At 46.5% G+C, this 20,249-nt stretch overlaps 1 protein-coding gene across 1 annotated transcript in view; it reads right to left on the reverse strand.

Annotated features, from left to right (window-relative positions):
- The window catches only part of LOC148033721 (serine/threonine protein phosphatase 2A 55 kDa regulatory subunit B beta isoform-like), a 72,963-nt gene extending 53,085 nt beyond the window's left edge, over nt 1-19,878 (reverse strand). The window contains exons 1-9 of the mRNA XM_087680956.1: nt 19,861-19,878; nt 18,760-18,828; nt 18,494-18,639; nt 18,289-18,407; nt 17,677-17,780; nt 17,379-17,474; nt 17,073-17,192; nt 16,752-16,958; nt 16,397-16,488 (exon numbers count right to left, since the gene is read on the reverse strand). Coding sequence (XP_087537082.1) covers nt 16,397-16,488; nt 16,752-16,958; nt 17,073-17,192; nt 17,379-17,474; nt 17,677-17,780; nt 18,289-18,407; nt 18,494-18,639; nt 18,760-18,828; nt 19,861-19,878 — 971 coding nt within the window. The remainder of the gene's footprint in view (nt 1-16,396; nt 16,489-16,751; nt 16,959-17,072; nt 17,193-17,378; nt 17,475-17,676; nt 17,781-18,288; nt 18,408-18,493; nt 18,640-18,759; nt 18,829-19,860) is intronic.
- Nucleotides 19,879-20,249: the final 371 nt, after the last annotated feature.

Consider the following 20,249-nt stretch of genomic DNA (forward strand, 5'->3'; position numbering starts at 1 on the left):
AAAGACAGTTAGATGGTATGTCAGGCATGCTAGAATCAATATGGAGGAACATGCAAATGAAAGAAGAGGAGGAAGAAAGGAGGAAAAAACTAGAAGTAGAGCAGGGCTATAGAGAATGGGTGATCCAACAACAAGAAGAGGAGAAAAGACACCGAATGCAAGAGGAGATGGATAGAACGGGTAGAGAGGAGACATCTAGGAGGGCGCAAGATACAAGGAAGGAGAAGGAGAAAGTAGTAGAATTAGGAAGCAAAAAGAAAGACAAGAAGAAGGAGAAGAAGCACCATCGCAAAGAAGAGGGAGATAGCAGTAGTTCAGAAGATGATTATGGAAAATTCAAGATGCCCCAACCCGCCAAGTACAAGGGAGAGAGGGATGGTTTGGTTCTAAAGAAGTGGATCGCAGAGGTGGACAGGTACTTAAAGTATTCACGAATTACTAAAGACAGGAAGGCGGAGGTGGCAGCCATTTACTTGGAGGAGGATGCTGCCAGTTGGTACTTGCTAGAACAAGAGCAAGGCCACACAATCTGTTCATGGAAAGAGCTCCAGGAAGAACTGAAGGACTACTTTATTCCAAAGCTGGAGAAATTCAAAGTGAGAGATGAATGGAGGAACCTCAAGCAAACACAGGGAAAGATGAAAGAATATGTCAGCAAATATAGGCAGATCATACTGCAACTACCAAACATGGATAAAGATACTAAGCTACATGGATTTTTGTTTGGGATGCAAGAATGGGCGAGAAGAGATGTGGAGAGACAAGAGCCAACAAGCTTAGCAGAAGCCATGAGAATGGCCGAACGACTGGTGGACCTGGAAGGCAGAAGAACAGCACAACGAAATCAAAACAGATTCAACAACAACTTCAACAACACCTTCAACAACAACTCATGGAACCAAAGGCCCAATGCTCCTAGAGGGGCATTCACAGATACAAGGAGCCAAAACAACACGACCACCACGGCCGTATCACAAACCGCCTTAGTACCGAGAGGAGCAGCAGGAAGATGGGGAAACAATCACTACAGGCCAACCCCTAGTACATCATATGGGCCAGCAGGATCAAACACGTCATGGTGGAGACCCCCAGGCCCGTCCGTCGGAATCAGATGCTTCAAATGCGGAGGTCCACACTACCAAAACAGATGCCCAATAGAAGATACAGCTTCGTCAAGTGGATCAAGGGTGAATGCAACTAGTGCATATGGAGGAGAAGAACTACAACCACCGCGAATCTAGGAAATCCCTAGTGGGAGTGAAGAAAGTATGGACCACCCAAGGGTAGGGTCAGTTAGCGCCCGACCCCAATGCATGGCAGCCAAAGTAGCAGCAGTCCATCATCTATACATCAAAGGCCAAGTGGGCGAGGATAACCAACCCATCATGGTGGACACAGGAGCAACACACAACTTCATGACACCAGGGTGTGCAGCAAAACATGGACTAAAACTGTCGAAGGCCCCAGAAGGACTAACAGTGACATTCGCACAAGGAGAAGCCAAGGAGGTGAAACAAGTCTTTGCAGTCCAAGTAGCAGCCAACAAGTGGAAGGCGAAACTCAACTTCTTAGTAATCCCCATGGATGATTTTGAAGTGATGCTGGGATTGGAATTCTATGACAAGTATGTCATTGCAATGTTTGGTAAAGGTGTAAATGAAATGATGTTAGATATGCAAGGAGAAGGCGTCAGAGTACCATGTGAAAGAATGCAACTACCTGGCAGGACCCCAATCAAAGTGCAAATGAAGGAAAATAAGCCAGGAGTAGCTTGCCAAACAATGAAGCAAACTACAACCCAACCAAAGGGCCAGACCCAAAGTATACCGGTCCAGGGGACCGTTATCAAGCCACGTATCATGACTTGCAGTGCCAAGCAAGTCGAAAAATCAGTCAAACAAGGAGATATGGTCTATCTATGCATGATCCGACCGATTGAAGAAGAAAAAAGTGGCAAGAAACCCAGACAACAGAACAAGAAAACAGAGGTGGCAAAAATACTAGAAGAGTTCAAAGATGTGATGCCAGCCGAGCTGCCCAAGGGTCTACCACCCAGGCGAGATGTAGATCACAAAATTGAGCTAATCCCCGGGTCGGCCCCACCAGCCCGAGCTCCCTATCGCATGAATCACACCGAACTAATGGAACTGAAGAAGCAACTGCATGAATTAGAAAAACAAGGATTCATCCGCCCTAGCAAATCCCCCTTTGGTGCCCCAGTGCTATTTGTAAAGAAGAAGGATGGGGGACTCAAACTCTGTGTAGATTATAGGGCCCTTAACAAAATCACCATCAAAAGCAAATACCCCATGCCCCTAGTGGAGAATCTCTTAGATAGGTTACACGGGGCCAAGTACTTTAGCCGAATTGACTTTAGATCCGGATACCACCAAATCCACATAGCAGAAGAAGATATCCCCAAAACAGCATTCCGTACTCGATATGGTAGTTTTGAGTGGCTAGTACTAGGATTCGGCCTAAGCAATGGGCCAGGCACATTTTGTGGCCTCATGGATGGAGTCTTTAGACCGGAGATAGATATCTTTGTCATTATCTACATAGATGACCTCCTAGTCTTCAGCAAAACATTAGAAGAACATAAGCAGCACCTACGCCAAGTTTTTAAGAAACTGCGGCAGCACCAGTTATATGCCAAGCCCGAAAAATGTGAGTTTGCAGTAAAAGAGTTGGAGTTCTTAGGCTTTATTGTAGGAGCAGATGGAATCAAAGTGGATCCTAAGAAGGTCGAAGCCGTCCAAAGATGGCCCATACTCAAGAATGTAAGAGAAGTGCGGGAGTTCCTCGGCTTCACAGTGTTTTGCCGAAGATTTATAAAAGATTACAGCCTCATCACTGCCCCCCTCTCCCACCTCACCAAGGAAGATCACCCTTTTACATGGGGGAATGCGCAACAGGAAGCCTTTGAGCAGATGAAGAAGTGCATGAGCCAAACTCCTGTCCTAAAGGTGCCAAACTTTACCAAACCCTTTGAAATTTCCACAGATGCATCCGACTACGGCATAGGAGGTGTCCTGGTACAAGAGGGCCACCCCATTGCTTATGAGTCAAAGAAGTTTACCGGTGCTGAAACAAGGTGGAGCACGCATGAGAAGGAAATGTTGGCAGTCATACACTGCCTTAGAAAATGGAAGCATTATGTTCAAGACAAGCATACAGTCGTCTTCACCGACAACATCTCCCTCAAATACTTCCAATCTCAGCCCAAGTTATCGGCAAAGCAAGCCCGCTGGCTAGACTTCCTAGCCGAATTCGACTTGGAGATTAAACACAAACACGGCTCCACGAACAAGATAGCAGATGCATTGAGTCGGAAAGCAGACCTAAAAGCTGTCAGTGTGGTCAGCACCAACTTCATAGAACTCGTCAAAGAGGCCCTAGAGCAAGACCAAGAAATGCACAAAATAATCAAAGATGTCGAAGCAGAGAAGACCCCACACGGAATGTATACCTTAGAGGAAGGTATCCTCTTTCTAGGCAAGAGATTGTATATCCCCAACAATGTGGAATTGAAGAAACTCATACTGCATGAAATACATGATGGCAAGATTGGAGGCCACAAAGGGCAAAGCAAAACCTTGGAGGCCCTCAGGAAGCAGTTCTTTTGGCCAACATGAAGGAAGAAGTAATAGACTACATCAAAGCTTGCCCCACTTGCCAAATGATCAAAGCACCACGATCAAGACCAGCAGGTCTACTATAGCCATTACCAGTACCCAACCGCTCGTGGGACGTCATCAACATGGACTTCATTGTGGAACTACTTGAGTCCCATGGGTACACAATCATCTTTGTAGTGGTGGACTATTTTTCCAAACAAGCTCACTTCATCCCAGCCAAACCACCACTGAACGCCAAGGAGGTAGCACGCCTCTTCTTCACACATGTATTCAAACTTCATGGCTTACCGCTGGCTATTGTATCAGATAGAGATGGAAGATTCATGAGCGACATGTGGAAGGAACTCTTCAAGACTCTGGAAACACAATTGAGATTCTCATCATCCTTCCACCCAGAGACAGATGGACAGACAAAACGAGTCAACCAAGGCATCCAAGATTATCTCCGAAGCTATGCCCGAGTAGACCAAAAAGATTGGGCATTATACCTTGATGTTTTGGAATTCCACTATAATAGCTCCATACACTCGGCAACCGGGTACACTCCCTTCGAGTTAGCAACAGGAAAAGAAGTCATAACACCATTGGCCTTAGCATCCGGGGTGGCCAAAGCAGAAGATCAAGATGCAGAAGAATTTTTGAAGAAATGGAGAGACCGCAATGCAGCAGCTAAACAAAGCCTAGAGCAGAGCAAGATCACCATGACAGAGCAAGCAAACAAAAAGAGAAAGGCTGTACTATTCGCCAAAGGAGACATGGTCCTAGTGAGCTCTAAGAATATGTCACTTCCCAAAAACATGACCCCCAAATTCAATCACCATTACTATGGACCCTACCGAATCACTCAAGTGCTGAACGAAGTCACCTACAAGCTGGACCTGCCAGATAGTGTTTGTGTTCATAACGCATTTCATGCTCGTCTTCTGCGCAGGTTCTATCCCGATAACCAATGGGGATGGCGCGTACCAATGCTCCATTCCAACGGTCCCTTCGAAGTAGAAGCCTTCCTCCGACGCCGGGAACAAAGAGGCTTCCCCGAATACCTCACCAAGTGGCGCGGGCGTCAACTCAAGGAGGCCACTTGGATCTCAGAAGCGGAGGCCCGCAAACGCGAAAAGGATGCCTTCGCCCTTTGGCTCAAGGAGAACCGCCCAGCTCCTTCCAACGACCCTTGAGCCTTTCCAGTACTTCAACAATAATGCAGTTCTCAAGCATAGACCCACACATGCCCCACTCCTCAAATGTAATCGAGTCGAGGGTGGACCCGCATGGTAGCAACCATCCAAAAAACAACTCCAGTAAATAAAAAGCCCCAAGTCCTAGTGTGGCAGACACTGGCCACAGTCTGATAGCATAGACTGTGTTAAGACCCCGCGGTCCCTTAGACCGGCAGACACTGACCAGCTTGATAGGAAAAGCTGCGTTAAGACCCCGGATGAGTCAAATAACAAACGCTACCCTTAGATTGCTGAGGTCAGCAACCCAGTAAGCGGGAGTGAGTGTAAGGACTTTGTAGCTATACCATGCCCTTGCTACCGATTGCACCTATATAGGGAGTAGTAGTGACTCAAAGCCCTGCCTTGTTTTCACTCTACGTGTGATTCCCTATGCCCAGTGGTGAACCTTCTTATGTGCGGCGTCACGAGGGTGTAGTCCTAGGATGTGTCTATGTTGTCCTGCTTTTGGATTGAATAATACAAGAGTATACCTTGAGCTCATATCGTGTTACCTTTCTGTGCCGTGTTGAGTGCGTAACGAGTGCAAGTTTATCACCGGGGGGGGGGGGGGGTTGTTGTGTGGATATATATAGGGGCATGCACTATATTGCAATGTGCTTGATCCTGACATGTAACACTTGTATCTTTTATTGCCATGTGAATATTATGATATACTACCTAATTGTGTTACTTCATTGAGGGCCATGCAAAGTACAGCAATGCTTGTGTTTATTAGTCTAGCCTCATTGGCATTCGACTACAAGCTATCTTGTCAAACATCTACCATACACATATCTAGTCAAACACAAGTGGCACATACCTAGTCACCAATATGGTTGATGAATGTGTCAAGCCAAGTGGTTTTGACTAGGCATCGCAATCCAATAGTGTTCCGTTTTCATGTCTTTTTTTTGCTAGTGTAACTAGTGTGTGGCACTGACGATTGCCTTGATGAAGTAGCATGGTAGTCGTGTTGTCAATAATTGCCCACATGGCATCAAAATTACCATACATGCACTACGTCTTTCTCCACGTTTTGTTGTAAAAGCCTTCAAAACCTTTTGACTTAACTTGTGTTCTATAGCTCGTTTCTATCTGTCTTATTATTAGTCTCTTTGACTTGAATCACAACTTGTTTGTATGTGTTTATACATCCAGAGATGGTTGTTAACTTGATTCAAGACCACCAAAAACATATGGTTGTTAAACTAATTCAAAGTGAGGAAGGTATGGACGGTACCCAAGTAAAAGTGGAAACCCTAGCCATAATCATATGTAAAAGTAAATAGAAAGCTTACTCTTATATGTGCAAACTATTGAGAGTATTTCCTTCTCTATTTTCTCGCTTGCTTCACCACCTCCCCTGTTGATATGCTTTGTATTTTTGGTTGTTTCTCACCCTTGTGTGCAGATTTCAGCCATTAGTCTACCTCCACATTGCTATTCAGCCTTCACGACTGTTGTCACCTCTCCATCAGCCCTTGCAGTGCCTTGGCACCTTCCTCTAGGCTATCGCCCACTATCTGGTGCCATCTTCCAAGCTGTGTTTGGCATCCACCTGCCATTGTCAGCATCTCCACCATCTCCATTTGCCTGCATTTGAGCTCCCTCTGCCTAGCGACAATGTGGCTGCTTCCCTCTCCATCAGGCGACATCCTTCAGCTTGCACTTGCACCCTTTTGGAGCCACTTGGCATCATCTCTCTCTTTTGCACTTGTTGCCTCATTCCCCTCAACCTCCTAGCATCAGCGTTTTGCAGATTCCTCCCTCCACACTTTGATTGGTGGTCACAAACTTGGGATCCATCTCCAATGGATGTCACTCTCTAACACTTTACTTTGCCTTTGGGTATCTGTACACTCTTACATTCATTTACAATATTCATTCACTTCAGAGTTGTGTTCTTCTCTCCCTTCTTCTGTTTGTGTTTGAGTTTTGAGTTTTGCGTTTAGGGTTTGAGTTTTGCTTTATGTTTTTGTGTCTCTCTCTTTGTGTTTCTGCCGTGGTCATACACTCTGTGTTTCCTTCGTACACACCCTAGCAGTTTTCTTCACAGAAGATACGAGAATGAGGGAGGTTGGCTAGTCACAAAGGATCAATGATGGATAATGAGAGTAGGAGGGCAAGCCACCTATATATAGTTGGCAAAAACCTAAAAAATGGCCAAAAGTGCCAAAAAGAAATGCACTAATGTGCCTCCATCGAAAGTTCTAAAACACATAAAATGACCGATAAATACAATGGTAGAGCTCCTAATATCCTTGTCTAGCTCAAACTAAGACTCGTAGGCAAGAGATAACCACACAAGACATACACAACTACTAACACCCCCTCTCAAATCTAGGACGTGATGGAAGGCCAAAGGGGATGCAGATTCAACGGTGGCAAGAAAGGGGGGTCAATGCCAATGAAGTCCCTTGATGAAAAAAGCCAGCCAAGGAGCAAGACCCCCTCTCCATACAAAAATCCGACCAAACAGAAGGCCACCAAAGGGCACGGGAAATAGAGAGGCCTCGAACAGATCACTCCTAAAAACTCCATGAGTGAACCAAGCCACTGACCCAACTAGGAGACAGTAGCGAGGAACTATCAAAGGCGACATAAGTTGCATAGAAGCAACACGGACCAAGGGCCAAGTGGCAAAGGATGGTGGCTCAATGACGAAGAAAAGATGTTGCTGCAAAAAAAAAGGCCCAAAGTAGAGTGGAAACCTTGAAGAAACTTCTCACAATCCTAGAAAGCCCCCTCTGAAACACAAAGGGATAAGAAATTCATAGACACGTCGTCAATATCGTCCCCCTTCAAAAGGGATGGGCGGTAGAAGGGAACCACCAAAGGAGATGGTGGGGAGTGGGATGGAACTTGTGGGATAAATGGTGCACAATCAAGAACGAGTGCAGCATTAGAAAGCTACCTCAGAGGGCCCTGCACAATGCAAGAGGAATGGAGCATAGATAGCTCCCTCCCCGGCCAATCTGTCACAAAAGTGACTCCTATAGAAGAATCCTTAACAAGGATGGCTGGCTCAATGAAGAGAACGTGGGTCTTGAGTCTAAGAAGGTCAAAAATTAAGAGGAGAGGGAAGCCCAAGTCAAGAACATGTAGGGCCTCAAAAACGAAGCTCAATGGATAGTCAAACAATAGAGGCAAAGTACCAACACTACTAATAGGCACCGAAGAGATGTCACCAGCATAGACCATAACCTCTTATGGACGAAGATCCTGCAACAAATAACCTTAAGGAGTCATATAACTCTATGCACCACTGTCAATGAGCCAAGGCTGCTCAAAAGATGAGACACTTGAAAAAGGTTCGTCCACCTAATAAATGTGTAGAAACACAAACTTGATGGTAATTGTGAGTAATAAAGAAGAGGTATAGGAAGGCTCCAATATAGATCCACCCTTTGCCCCCGAACGAAAGTGAGAGTATTTCCTCCATCACTTCTACCCAAGGTCTAAGGTCTTCCCACAATGAGGACATGTGAAATATCCTCTACGCTTATCCACAAAATATATATTAGAGTCGAAAGATGATGCCAACTTCTTACTCTTCCTAATCTTCAAATTGGCGTGTTCTCTACTTGAAGAGAAAGTTGCATAAGCATGGCCATGTACACATGCTCTACAAGAAGCTAGCTCACTATGACTCCCATCCTACTCAAGCACCAATCAGATTAGTTCCTCCCAAGTGAGTCTCCCGGCTACGAGAAGTGAGAAGACTGGTATAGAACGCATCATATGTTAGTGATGAAAGATGTGAGAGAAATATCACAGCTAGGTCCTCCGAAGAAATGTCCAAACCAAGGGATGCAAGCTCCTCCAAATCCCCTCCATCCTATGGATGTGATCCCTCATCGTAGGGGAATCTACGACAGAAAGCTGTCATAGCTTCAACTCAAAGATAATCGATGCCCAAATGTCTAGATCTAGAAGAGAGATGCCCATCTCCTCCAAATCTCTATAGCAAGACGGACACATCTAACATGCATAAGCTCGGAATCTGTACAAGTCAAAAAGAGAAAAGAGCACGCTCCTGCATCCACACTCAAATCCACAATCACACCATCATGAGGATCCCGTAGGTCGGGGTATAGGGATAGTAGCAAAATCCCTAAGGTCACAATGGTCGAGGAGACACTTCATGCGGCATGACCATAGAGGATAGTTCGTCCTATCTAGCTTGTTGGATACAAGTAGAGAGGGTAGGACTAACACCTACCTAGGAGATGCCATCAATGCCAATCAAGGACCGGAAACCTTGAGGCTTGAAAGAATATAGCGAGAAAGAGGCGTATGATGGTACTTACTCTAAATCGTCCCAAACCACACAATCCCCCAAAGCATACACATCATCCATAGATGTCCTTCAATAAGTACCTGCAAAAAAACAAAGATGATATTGCTGTTGGAAGAAAAACAACCAACAGTGTCCTCTGTATAATCACAATCTGTTGAGCCACCATACCAAAGAAGGACGCCGACACTGTAGACAGGGAGTATCCAATGCCAAAAGGAACACACAATGCCAACGAAGAGGGTTGGCGAGAAAACTTATCATAGTGAAACACAATAGAAAAGATGTAACTGCTGAGAGGAGGCTGCCCTACTGCAAAATGCAGATGCTGACTTTTTTGGGAGGGGGGGGGGGAAGCACCATACCAAAGAAGGGGGGAGGCACTGTAGACAAGAAGTATCCAATGCCAAAAGGAACACACAATGCCAACGAAGATGTCAGAGTGCAGCGGTGCGGAAGCGTAGGACTGAGAGAGAGAACGCAGAGAGAGAAGGGAGAGAAAGAGACAGTGGACAATGAAGATCTGCTGTATAAAGAATGCTGAATACAAAGATATACACGGGCACAGTGCGCTGGCCTGCGTGTCTCCACCTCGACGATGCGACCTGCTGTCCACCTCGAAGCCTGCTGCAGTCTGCACTGTCTGCTGTCTGAAATCTGTGAACAGAGACAGAAATCTGCACGGCACCGGTCTGTAATCTGCGACAGAGAAGAATGGCCAGACTGCTGGAAACGTCGGCAATATATAGCCGAAAAACTGCCTGAAATGGGGCGCCAGAAATAGGGCGCAGCCTGGAGTAAGTCGGCTGCAGGCAGTCGGACTGCCACGTGGCAGTCCGACTGCACAGTCCGACTGTGCAGCAGCCTGCTGGTCCGACTGTGCAGGCCTGCCTGCCCAATCAGGCTATGATCTCTAACACCCCCTCTCAGAGCCTGGGCAGGGCAGAAGCCTGAGGGATCTGGAATGTTGCCGAAGGAGAGCCTGAGGAAGTGCCTTTGTAAACAAATCCGCAAGATTATCCTCCGTCTTGCAATACTCCACAGTGATGGTCTCATCCAGAAGCTTTTCTCGGATGAAATGGTACTGAATCTCAATGTGCTTCGTCCGGGCATGAAAAACAGGGTTCCTCGCCAAGGCAATGCAACTCTCATTGTCACATCGCAGCAATGTAGGACGAGTCTAGGGGCACCCAAGCTCCTCCAACAATCTCCGAAGCCACACAACCTCGCATGTGGTGGAAGACGCGGCCCGATACTCCGCCTCAGTAGACGAAAGGGCTACCGTGGGCTGCTTCTTGCTACTCCATGAAATAACACCTGCACCCAAAGTAAAGCAGTAACCTGTTGTAGACCGCCTGTGGTCCACGTCACCGGCCCAATCCGAGTCGCTCCAACCTGCAAGTACAAGATCTGACCCATCTGTCCCTGCGGGGTAATGAATCCCCAAATCAGACGTCCCCCTCAGATACCGAAGTATCCTCTGAGCAGCCTGCCAATGCACCGTCTTAGGTTCACTCATGAACCCTACCAAGAGCCCAACAGCAAAACATAGATCAACCCTCATGTTGAGAAGCCAAATCAAGGACCCTATCAACTGTCGATAGCGGGACGCATCCGCCAAAGGAGAAGCTGAATGGGAAGTGGCCTTCCAGTTCGGATCCATAGGAGTAGAGAGGGCCCGGCAATCTTCCATCTCAAAAGTCACCAAGAGCTCCTGTACATATCTCTGTTGGGAGAGAAAGATCCCCCTCTGAGACTGATAAATCTCATGGCCTAAAAAGAAATGGAGTAGCCCCAAATCCGTCATCTCGAACGTCCGATGTAAAGCTGACTTTGTCTCCTGGACCTGCTGTGCATCATCACCTGTGACAATCAAATCATCAACATATAATACAAACAGCACACAACCATCCTCAAAAGTGTGAACATACAGCTGCGGATCGGCCTTGGACCGCCGATATCCCAACTGAGTCTGGAGGAACGAATCAATCTTCTTGTTCCAAGCTCGCGGGGCCTGCTTGAGACCATATAGGGCCTTCTTCAACCTGTAGACTTTCCCATCTGAAGAACCAAAGCCAGGAGGCTGCTCAACGTAGATCTCCTCCTTCAGATCACCATTCAGGAAGGCCGACTTCACATCCAGCTGATAAACAGGCCATCTCCTATGGCCAGCCAAAGCAAGAACAGCTCTAATGGTTGCCATACGAGCTGTAGGGGCAAAGGTGTCATGACAGTCAATCCCTGGGCGCTGGGCAAAACCCTTAGCAACAAGGCGAGCCTTGTGCTTATCCAAAGTACCATCACTGAGATCTTTGGTCTTGAAGACCCACTTGACTCCAATCACCTTCTTCTTCGGGAGGCGTGGCACAAGTGACCAAGTGCCATTCCTCTCAATAGCCTCCAACTCAGCTTCCATAGCTTTCTTCCATGGGGCGTACTGTAAAGCCTCCTTCACGGAGATGGGCTCTCGATCCTGCATAACACGGGACATCAAACAATAATTGGAGCAAACAAGCTCCGAAGAATGCGCCTGGTGCCTCCGTGACCGCCGCGGACCATCCTGTGGTCCCCACTCCTCAGGAACCCCCTCGATCCCTGAATCACGGAGTGTGTCACGGGCCCAGCGAGGAGGAGGCCGAACCTCCCCTCGTCCTTCTCCATCAGTAGAAGACTCTCGAATGTCCACCGGTGGTAACTCCGCAGAAGGATCCGGTGGAACAGTAGACTCTGTGTCAGAAACAGAATCATAATCAAATGGCACAGGCTCCAGTGGAACTGTAGAAGGAGCCAAACTCTCCCCTGGATCTCCAAGAACGGGGTGCTTCTCACCCGTTGAAGAAGCCGGAACCTCCACAAACCGCACATCACGGCTAGTATATACATCCCGCTTGACGGGATCATACAGTCGGTAGCCTTGGGACTGGGAACTGTAGGCAACAAATACCTGTTTTCGGGAAGCCGCTTCAAATTTATCACGGTGAGCCTTGGGAATGTGAACATAGACATCACACCCAAAGACTCGAAAGTAAGAAACATCTGGCTTCGTCCCAAAATAAGCCTCAAATGGAGTCATCCCTTCCACGGCCGAAGTAGGGGATCGATTAAGAATGTGGACTGCAGTAGCCACAGCCTCGGCCCACAGAACCTGAGGGGTCTGTCGGTGCTCCATCATGGTGCGCGCCATCTCGATCACACTGCAGTTCTTCCGTTCTAGAATACCATTTTCTTGAGGAGTATTGGTATTGGCAAACTCCTGGTGAATTCCTCTATCTGCATAAAACCGAGCAAATTCATTAGACACAAATTCACCTCCCTTGTCGGATCGCAAGGTCTTCAACTTCCGGCCTGATCGGTTCTCCTCAAAGAGAAGCCAATCCTTGAAGTGCGAGAAAGCTTCTAACTTTAGTGCCAAAAAGTAGGCCCATGTCATCCTGCTGTAGTCATCCACGATCAGCATGAAGTACGAGCTCCCACGCAGGGACTCATTCCTCATAGGGCCACATAGATCCGTAGATACTAACTCCATCGGTGAAGTAGACCGCCGCGAAGCGGTGTGGGGAATGGCATCTCTATGCTGCTTCCCCCGTATGCAGGAGACACATAGCTGCTGGCTCACCACTATATCCGGCAACCCTCGAACAAGCTGTCCACGTGACGCCCTCCGAAGATAGTCATAGTTTAGGTGACCAAACCGAGCATGCCATAACTCAGACTGTGACTGAGAGGTAAGAAGAAGAGAAGAGAGGGCAGTGGAAGACTTCAGTTTGTAAATGCCGTTCTCCTCATATCCAGATGATAGAACCTTCCTCGATTCACGATCAAGGACTCGCACAGTAGAACTGTCAAATTCCACCAAAAGACCAAGGGAGCAAATCTTATGAACTGAAAGGAGATGGTACCCTAATCCTGGTACATGCAAAACCTCTGAGGTATGGGTGCCACCTCGTCCATCCGGAATAAGCTGCATCTTACCCCGACCTGCAATAGAAACTGAAGAGCTGTCTCCAATGAGAACCTGCCCACGCGAAGGTCGCAGCTGGGCAACACCATCTGATGAAGGAGTCATGTGCCGTGAGGCACCACTATCAACAATCCACTCTCGAGCTTGGGGAGCTGCCATCGCAGCATCAGAAGCATTCGGTGAAGCGTCCTCAATGACAACTAAATGTAGAAATGCAGCTGATAAGGGTGCAGCCACCGCTCCAGAATCCTTGGTTTCCTTCTTCTTGGTGTCCTTCGAGTCTTTGTCAGGGCAATCCTTCTTCTAATGGCCAGTCTTTCCACAAATATGACATGTGGAGTCTTTGTCCTTGTCCTTCTCCTTGTCCTTCTTGGACTTGTTATCCCCCTTCTTCTTCTTTTGGTCCTTCCCCTTCTTCTGAGAGACTTGACCTGTCAACGCCTCCGTCTTGGAAGCATCCTGTCCCTTTAACTGTTCCTCTTGGTCCAAGACCATAGGAACCAACTCTTTCCACCGAAGAGTAGACTCTCGCCCCGAAGCAATAAGGGCAGAGTAAAATGTACCGAATCGTGGCGGCAACTGGGACAAGAGTGTGATCGCCATATCTTCGGAGGAAATCGGCTTCCCCGCATTCTGAACCTGCATCTGTAGCTGCCTTAGCTTGTTAATGTGTTCCCTTACCGAAGAAGATTTATTGACGGACAAAGTCCGCATCTGGACCTCCAAAGAAACCCTCTTCATCAGGGTCATCCGATTCTACATTTGATCAAGCTCCAGCCATATCTCACGAGCCACCGTCAAGTGCTCGATGTGAGCGATCACGGCTGTAGTGCATGATAGAAAGAGAAAGGATCGAATCCTGGAATTCAGTTTATCCCAATGAGACTGGGCCCTGGCCAACTCCGCACGAGCATCGGAAGAGAGTTTGAACTCATCTCTTACCGAAGGCCGGTCAATCTCTTCCTGGACCAACTCCGCCAAATCATAGGACTCAAGGATGGCCAACATCATAACGCGCCAAATGCGGTAGTTGTCGCCGTCGAGCTTCTCATCTGTAGGAAGAGCCGGTAGGACAGGCACCTTCCGGTCCATAATCGCCTGGAACTCAAAGTCCATCTCTGTAGACATCTTCACCTGCAATGCCTTCTCAAACGCAAAAGCAGCCCCCTCTGACTGGGTAAACTCAGCCTGCTAAGGCTCTTCCGCGTCCCGAAGCTTCTTCACCCGCCGGAGGCGATGAAAAAGCAAAACCTGCACTTTTAGGTTGAAAACTCAAACTTCCTCCGCGTCAAACAGCAGCAAATCCACCACCTGTACTCCTTTCCTGTGCGCCCACACTCGTTTCAACCTTGTTCCAAGGCGCAGCCCTCCTGTCTGCCCTTAAACGCAAAAAACGCAAATTTGTGTCGCGATGGAAACTCCTCTTCAGGTTGATTCTGCGCTCAGTCAGCCCTCAAACACTGCTCTGATACCATGTCAGAGTGCAGCAGTGCGGAAGCGTAGGACTGAGAGAGAGAACGCAGAGAGAGAAGGGAGAGAAAGAGACAGTGGACAATGAAGATCTGCTGTATAAAGAATGCTGAATACAAAGATATACACGGGCGCAGTGCGCTGGCCTGCGTGTCTCCACCTCGACGATGCGACCTGCTGTCCACCTCAAAGCCTGCTGCAGTCTGCACTGTCTGCTGTCTGAAATCTGTGAACAGAGACAGAAATCTGCACGGCACCGGTCTGTAATCTGCGACAGAGAAGAATGGCCAGACTGCTGGAAACGTCGGCAATATATAGCCGAAAAACTGCCTGAAATGGGGCGCCAGAAATAGGGCGCAGCCTGGAGTAAGTCGGCTGCAGGCAGTCGGACTGCCACGTGGCAGTCCGACTGCACAGTCCGACTGTGCAGCAGCCTGCTGGTCCGACTGTGCAGGCCTACCTGCCCAATCAGGCTATGATCTCTAACAGAAGAGGGTTGGAGAGAAAACTTATCATAGTGAAACACAATAGAAAAGATGTCTCTCTGCCTAAAAAACAAGATGCCCAACAGAGAGGAGGCTGCCCTACTGCAAAATGCAGATGCCTCGAAGGGAGAGCATGGTTGCACCATCGCAGGTCTAAACCTGCAGCACACTTCGATGGTCTAAACCTGCAGCAAGTGTGCTGGGGGCTGCTTGCCTGCTTGTATTGTGCCACCCAACCAGTAGAACGGCCACCCAAGTGCAAAACAAATCTTCCCTCATACACACAGCCTAAATGGGCTGGAAACATGTTATACCATGTCCAACTGCCATGCGTGGCTTTGATACCATGTGAGAGTGTGCAACAGAAAGAGGAAAGTGACAACCAAGAGAAGAAGGAGACAGAGAGAACGCACATGAGAGAAGGAACAATGTGACTACAATGGCTGAAGGTACAAGGCTGCAACATTCAACCCTAACATGCAGCTCTACGCATCAATGTGGCACCAGACGGTAGCCGGGGGATAAGAGAATGAGGAGGGCTGGCTGATCTCAAAGATCAATGATGGATAATGAGAGTGGGAGGACAAGCCGCCTATGTATAGGCAAATTGGGGCCAAAGTGGAAAAACCCGCCTGAAAAGAAATGCACTAACATGCTCTCCATCTAAAGTGTCTAAAATACATCGAATGATAGACAAATACAATGTCAAAGCTCCTCAAGTCCTCATTTGACTTAGACTGGAGCTCAGAGGTAGGAGATGACCACACGACACACATGACTGCTAACACTTTCCTGTTATTACAGATCACAACCAGTGACCATAAGCTCAAGAAAATGGGAAAAAAGGTACCAGCTCTCCAGCCCCCAGAAATTTATGATAAAATATAAACTTTGAAGGATACATATTGGATCAAACCGCCAGGCTTGTCTCCTACAATGTGATGGAAAAGATTGGCTAACAGCTATCTGGTGTACAAACATGACCACTAACACAAAAGTCCACAGCAACTGCAATTTTCTTGTAAGTCTTTGGAATCCAATATATATCCCGAAAAAGTAAAGTTCTTTTTACTAAGCTTTCCCATCATTGGTTTTGAAAAAAGTGAGAAACCCCAAAAAGAATTTTGCATCTCACAAGATAATCACCTTCAAGATGTGTCACAAATACACATATTACATTACAAAAGCATACAATCTCTCTTCTAAATAATCAGAGCTGAAAAGGTGATAACTTGCAAAACAAGACATCTCAGTTTCTGAAATTTCAAACTTTGCACGTCCATTGCTCAACAGAAACACCTGTATGATGTCCTAAATATCTAGGTTACCTGTTTATTGATATTGAGTTTATATGGTAATCATGAGCATGGGCATAAACCCTTCTGCATCTCGCCATATATGCAACTTCATTGCTGCAAACCTGAAAAACTTTGATGATTTCAGGTTAGAAATGTCCTCCTCCCATCCCCCCACCCCCCGAAATGGGGGAAGGGGAGGGGAACAAACAGATACCAATCAATTATTGCATGTTTCCAATACTAACACACGAGACAGTTCCCCAATATCATTTGCATTCATCAGCCTATATCTTGCAGCCTACTCCAATCCCCTCAAGAGTTAAAACAATTGCAGAAACCACAGTGCAAACACAGACTTGTGAGAGTTGGAAAGAAATACAACTACCGTGGGTAAACGGAGAGAGTGTATTCTATCCAAAGGCACATCATCAATGTTTAGTGAATAATCATTCCATTGTCCTTCATTTATGCCCCAGGATGCATGGCCATTGGGACTCAAAATTAAATTTCCAGCAGTAAGACTCCCATTGCTCATCCAATAACTTTGGTCAAGGTTTGTCTCAGAGACTTTCTTTACCTTCTTCTCCAACACCTATTTAACAAGCATAGCACTTGAATATCAACTGAACTGATGCAAATATGTAAAGAGCATTACAAACTAAATTCGCCCTCCAGAAGCACACACAAGCATGGGATACACAATCACCTTCCACAATTTAATTGTTTTATCATTTGTTGACAGTACAAACAATGCACCATTTGCTGTGTGACTCCATCTGATTTTGTTGATCTTTTCCTCTATCTCCAAACTTTTTAAATAGTCAAACTGCAAAAACAGAGACGTTTAAAATCAAAGACCATTAGTCCACAGAGAGTAAAGTATACTTTGGTCATCTTTAACTTAGAATGCACCAAGGAGCCCAGTTCTAACATATATTTGCAAAGCAAGAAAATTGTACTACGCATTTAAGTAGCAAACATGATGATCTTTACTCAGAGACAAAAAACGGACCTCCGGTTCATGACTTTGGAACTCAGTTTTATACTGGTATTCTGGATACCTTGTATACAAAATATCCGTTTTCTCAAGATCCTTCCTAGAGCGGGGCTGCAAACAAAGATTAGATCATTCCAAAAGGCATTAAGGACTCCAAGAAAATAGTACAATGACACAGTGGCATACCTACACCTTATGAAAGACAGTAAGCAAACTGTACAATTAACCATGAGTCCACAAAGACCCTCTCTCAAAGCACAAATATCCAGAGTGGAAATACTTCTCTACTCTAGTCAAGCAGGGCAAAGCTCACATCTTTCCCATCGGTTCTCTGAAACAAAACTACTCGGCCACCTCGATCTCCAGTTGCCAAATGCTCCCCAGTCTTGTCAAACTCGATAGCAGAAATAATGTCAACTACACAAAGAAACCACAAAACCTCTTTTGGGAACTATATCTGAAGACATAGAAACGTCAATATTTAAAGAATCCATAGGATCACTTCCCAATCAACCTGTGATATGACTTCATTGAAAACTGAACTCAAGTTGAAAAGGAAAATTCCATTGCTATGACAAGTGAGAGCGTGAACCAAAACCTTTACAAGAGGCCTCCCAAGAACTCAAATGAAAAACAACTAAAACTTACCTTTTGACAAACTAAACATTCTCTAATCAAACATCTTTTAAAAACGTGTGGGGTAGAAATAACGTCCTCAACCTGCAAAAATTGTAACAAAGTAAGAAGAGCAACTTAGCCAAATGATCCCATTGGCCAATAACTCCTCAATCTACACCTTGGTCCCTTGAACCTCTTTCTTGCCAATTTGAAATAGAGCCCAAGAAGGCAGGAAAATTATAGTGGAAATCTTCAGGTCCAGTGTTGGAAGTCAGCAAAGACAACATGTGTAGTGAAGATTGACAACCTGAACTGCCTTGTTCCAGGCTTCCAGCACCACCACCCTGCCTGATCCAGCAGCACCTGCCACTTGTCACACTGGCCTCTGCAGTCATCAACAGGACCCAACCCTGCCAGCTCATACCCCTGTGCCACCCAGCTCCCTTGCTCTAACAGTACATCCTGTCACACTTCCCCCTTGAAGATACCACCTGCACCCATCCCTATGTCACCAGCTGCCCTGTGCCACCTGCATCTTCTCCTCCAGCCTCCATCTGCTCCTCCTAGCAACTGCCCTTACATCTCTGACTTTTCTACTCTTTCCCAAATGACAACGCCACCTCTCAGCCCTGCTCTTGCTCAGCCCCATCCCCCCAGCCTGTTTACAGCAGCAACTTTCCACCATTGCAGCTTTCCTTCAACTCCATCCCAAGCCACCACTGCCACTGCCTCCTCCTCCTCCCACTACTACTACCACCCCCTTCCATTTTCCATTCACCTCAGGCATCAAAATCAGTTCAACAGGCTGCCAATATGCTTGCAGTTCAAAGGACACCAGCCCAGCAAACTGAAAGAGGAAACAAGACTTGCAAGACAGCAGCCATTCCTCCACCTTCACCAAAAGTCTCCAATGCAGCCCCTTGCATTCCCTCGGCCAATGCTTTGCTGTTAATGTGCTTTGTTCCTAGTATAGAGCTCACCCTTGGGACTTTAGTATATGTGTTTTAATTTACATCCTTTTTTGCAGAGTTATGTTGCCGTGCTTTACCTAAATCCTTATATTAATTACGCTAACATCATCCCCTGACTGTGTAAGTTACCTTTGACGATACCGAGAGAGCCGGATGAGTTGAGAGATAACAGATAAGGAGTTGCAGGAGATCTTCACGCATGTCTCCCGATAAAATGGCCCGCTTTAGAGATATGTAGTTGTCTCTGTCATCATCTAGCCGTTTTGCACGGTCTACCTCAGTACTCTCTAATGCTTCGATCTCCGATAGGCGGAGTCGACACTCTAGACTGGCCCCAGAGGGAGGGAGTGGTTCTGGGAGGTGTTGTAGAGATATAGATGTTGTGAGCCCACAATTGCCATCTTTTTCCCAAGTCTCAACAAGTACTTACCCCTTTTTGTTTGAGATCTACAACACCTTTAAATATGTTATTTATGTAGGTCATCTTGTGTCCTACACGTTGATGCCCTTTGATCCATGATTTGGACTCCCTAGGTATTTAAACTGACATTAAATGTAGTTATTGCCCCTAGTGTCCTAGGCACTAAGTGCCCCTAGTGTCACTTACTCCTAGGTACTAAGTGACACTAGGATTGGGTTTATTTTAAGGTTTCCTACGACGGTTAAGCTTTTAGTGTTTCATAACTTATTATTTAAAGACACTTCATGCCTCATTTGCACGTAAGTGGTATTATTCAGTGTGATCGCCTTGAGCATTGTCCTCTCCCTCGCTCATTAATACACTCTTTCTCATTTGTGATAGAGTATTATTGTACATTGATTAATTTTTTCATTCTCATTCACTTTTCATTAAACTAATCGCATAATTGCTCCATGCCTGAACCAACAATGATATAAGAGCCACTTACCTTCATTGCCCTCGCCATCACTTGCTGTCATTTGCCATCAGCCATTGCCATTGAGCTTTTCTCACCATAGCCATTGACCTTTTCTCACTCGGCCAACTGCCCCACAAACCATTGCCCTTGCGTCGGCTCTATTTCTCTTCATTCACAATTGCACACCTATGAGCCACTACCTACACTTGCCTACTATCAACTACCGCCAATGTCTACACCTCATGTGTCTATCTTGCCTTGTGAGAATTCAATAATTCTACCCATCCCAGTCATTGCCCTGCTCAACTCACCTCTCTGCCATGTTTTGAAGTGCCACCTACCAGTCACAACTCGACACCACCACACTGGTCGCCAGACTCCATTGACAATCACCCCTAGGCAGCCTATTCACCACCTAC

The sequence above is a fragment of the Lygodium microphyllum genome, chromosome 7, assembly GCF_053477565.2.
Source record: "Lygodium microphyllum isolate KBCC chromosome 7, Lygodium_microphyllum_v1.1.10, whole genome shotgun sequence".
Classification (NCBI taxonomy): Eukaryota; Viridiplantae; Streptophyta; class Polypodiopsida; order Schizaeales; family Lygodiaceae; genus Lygodium; species Lygodium microphyllum.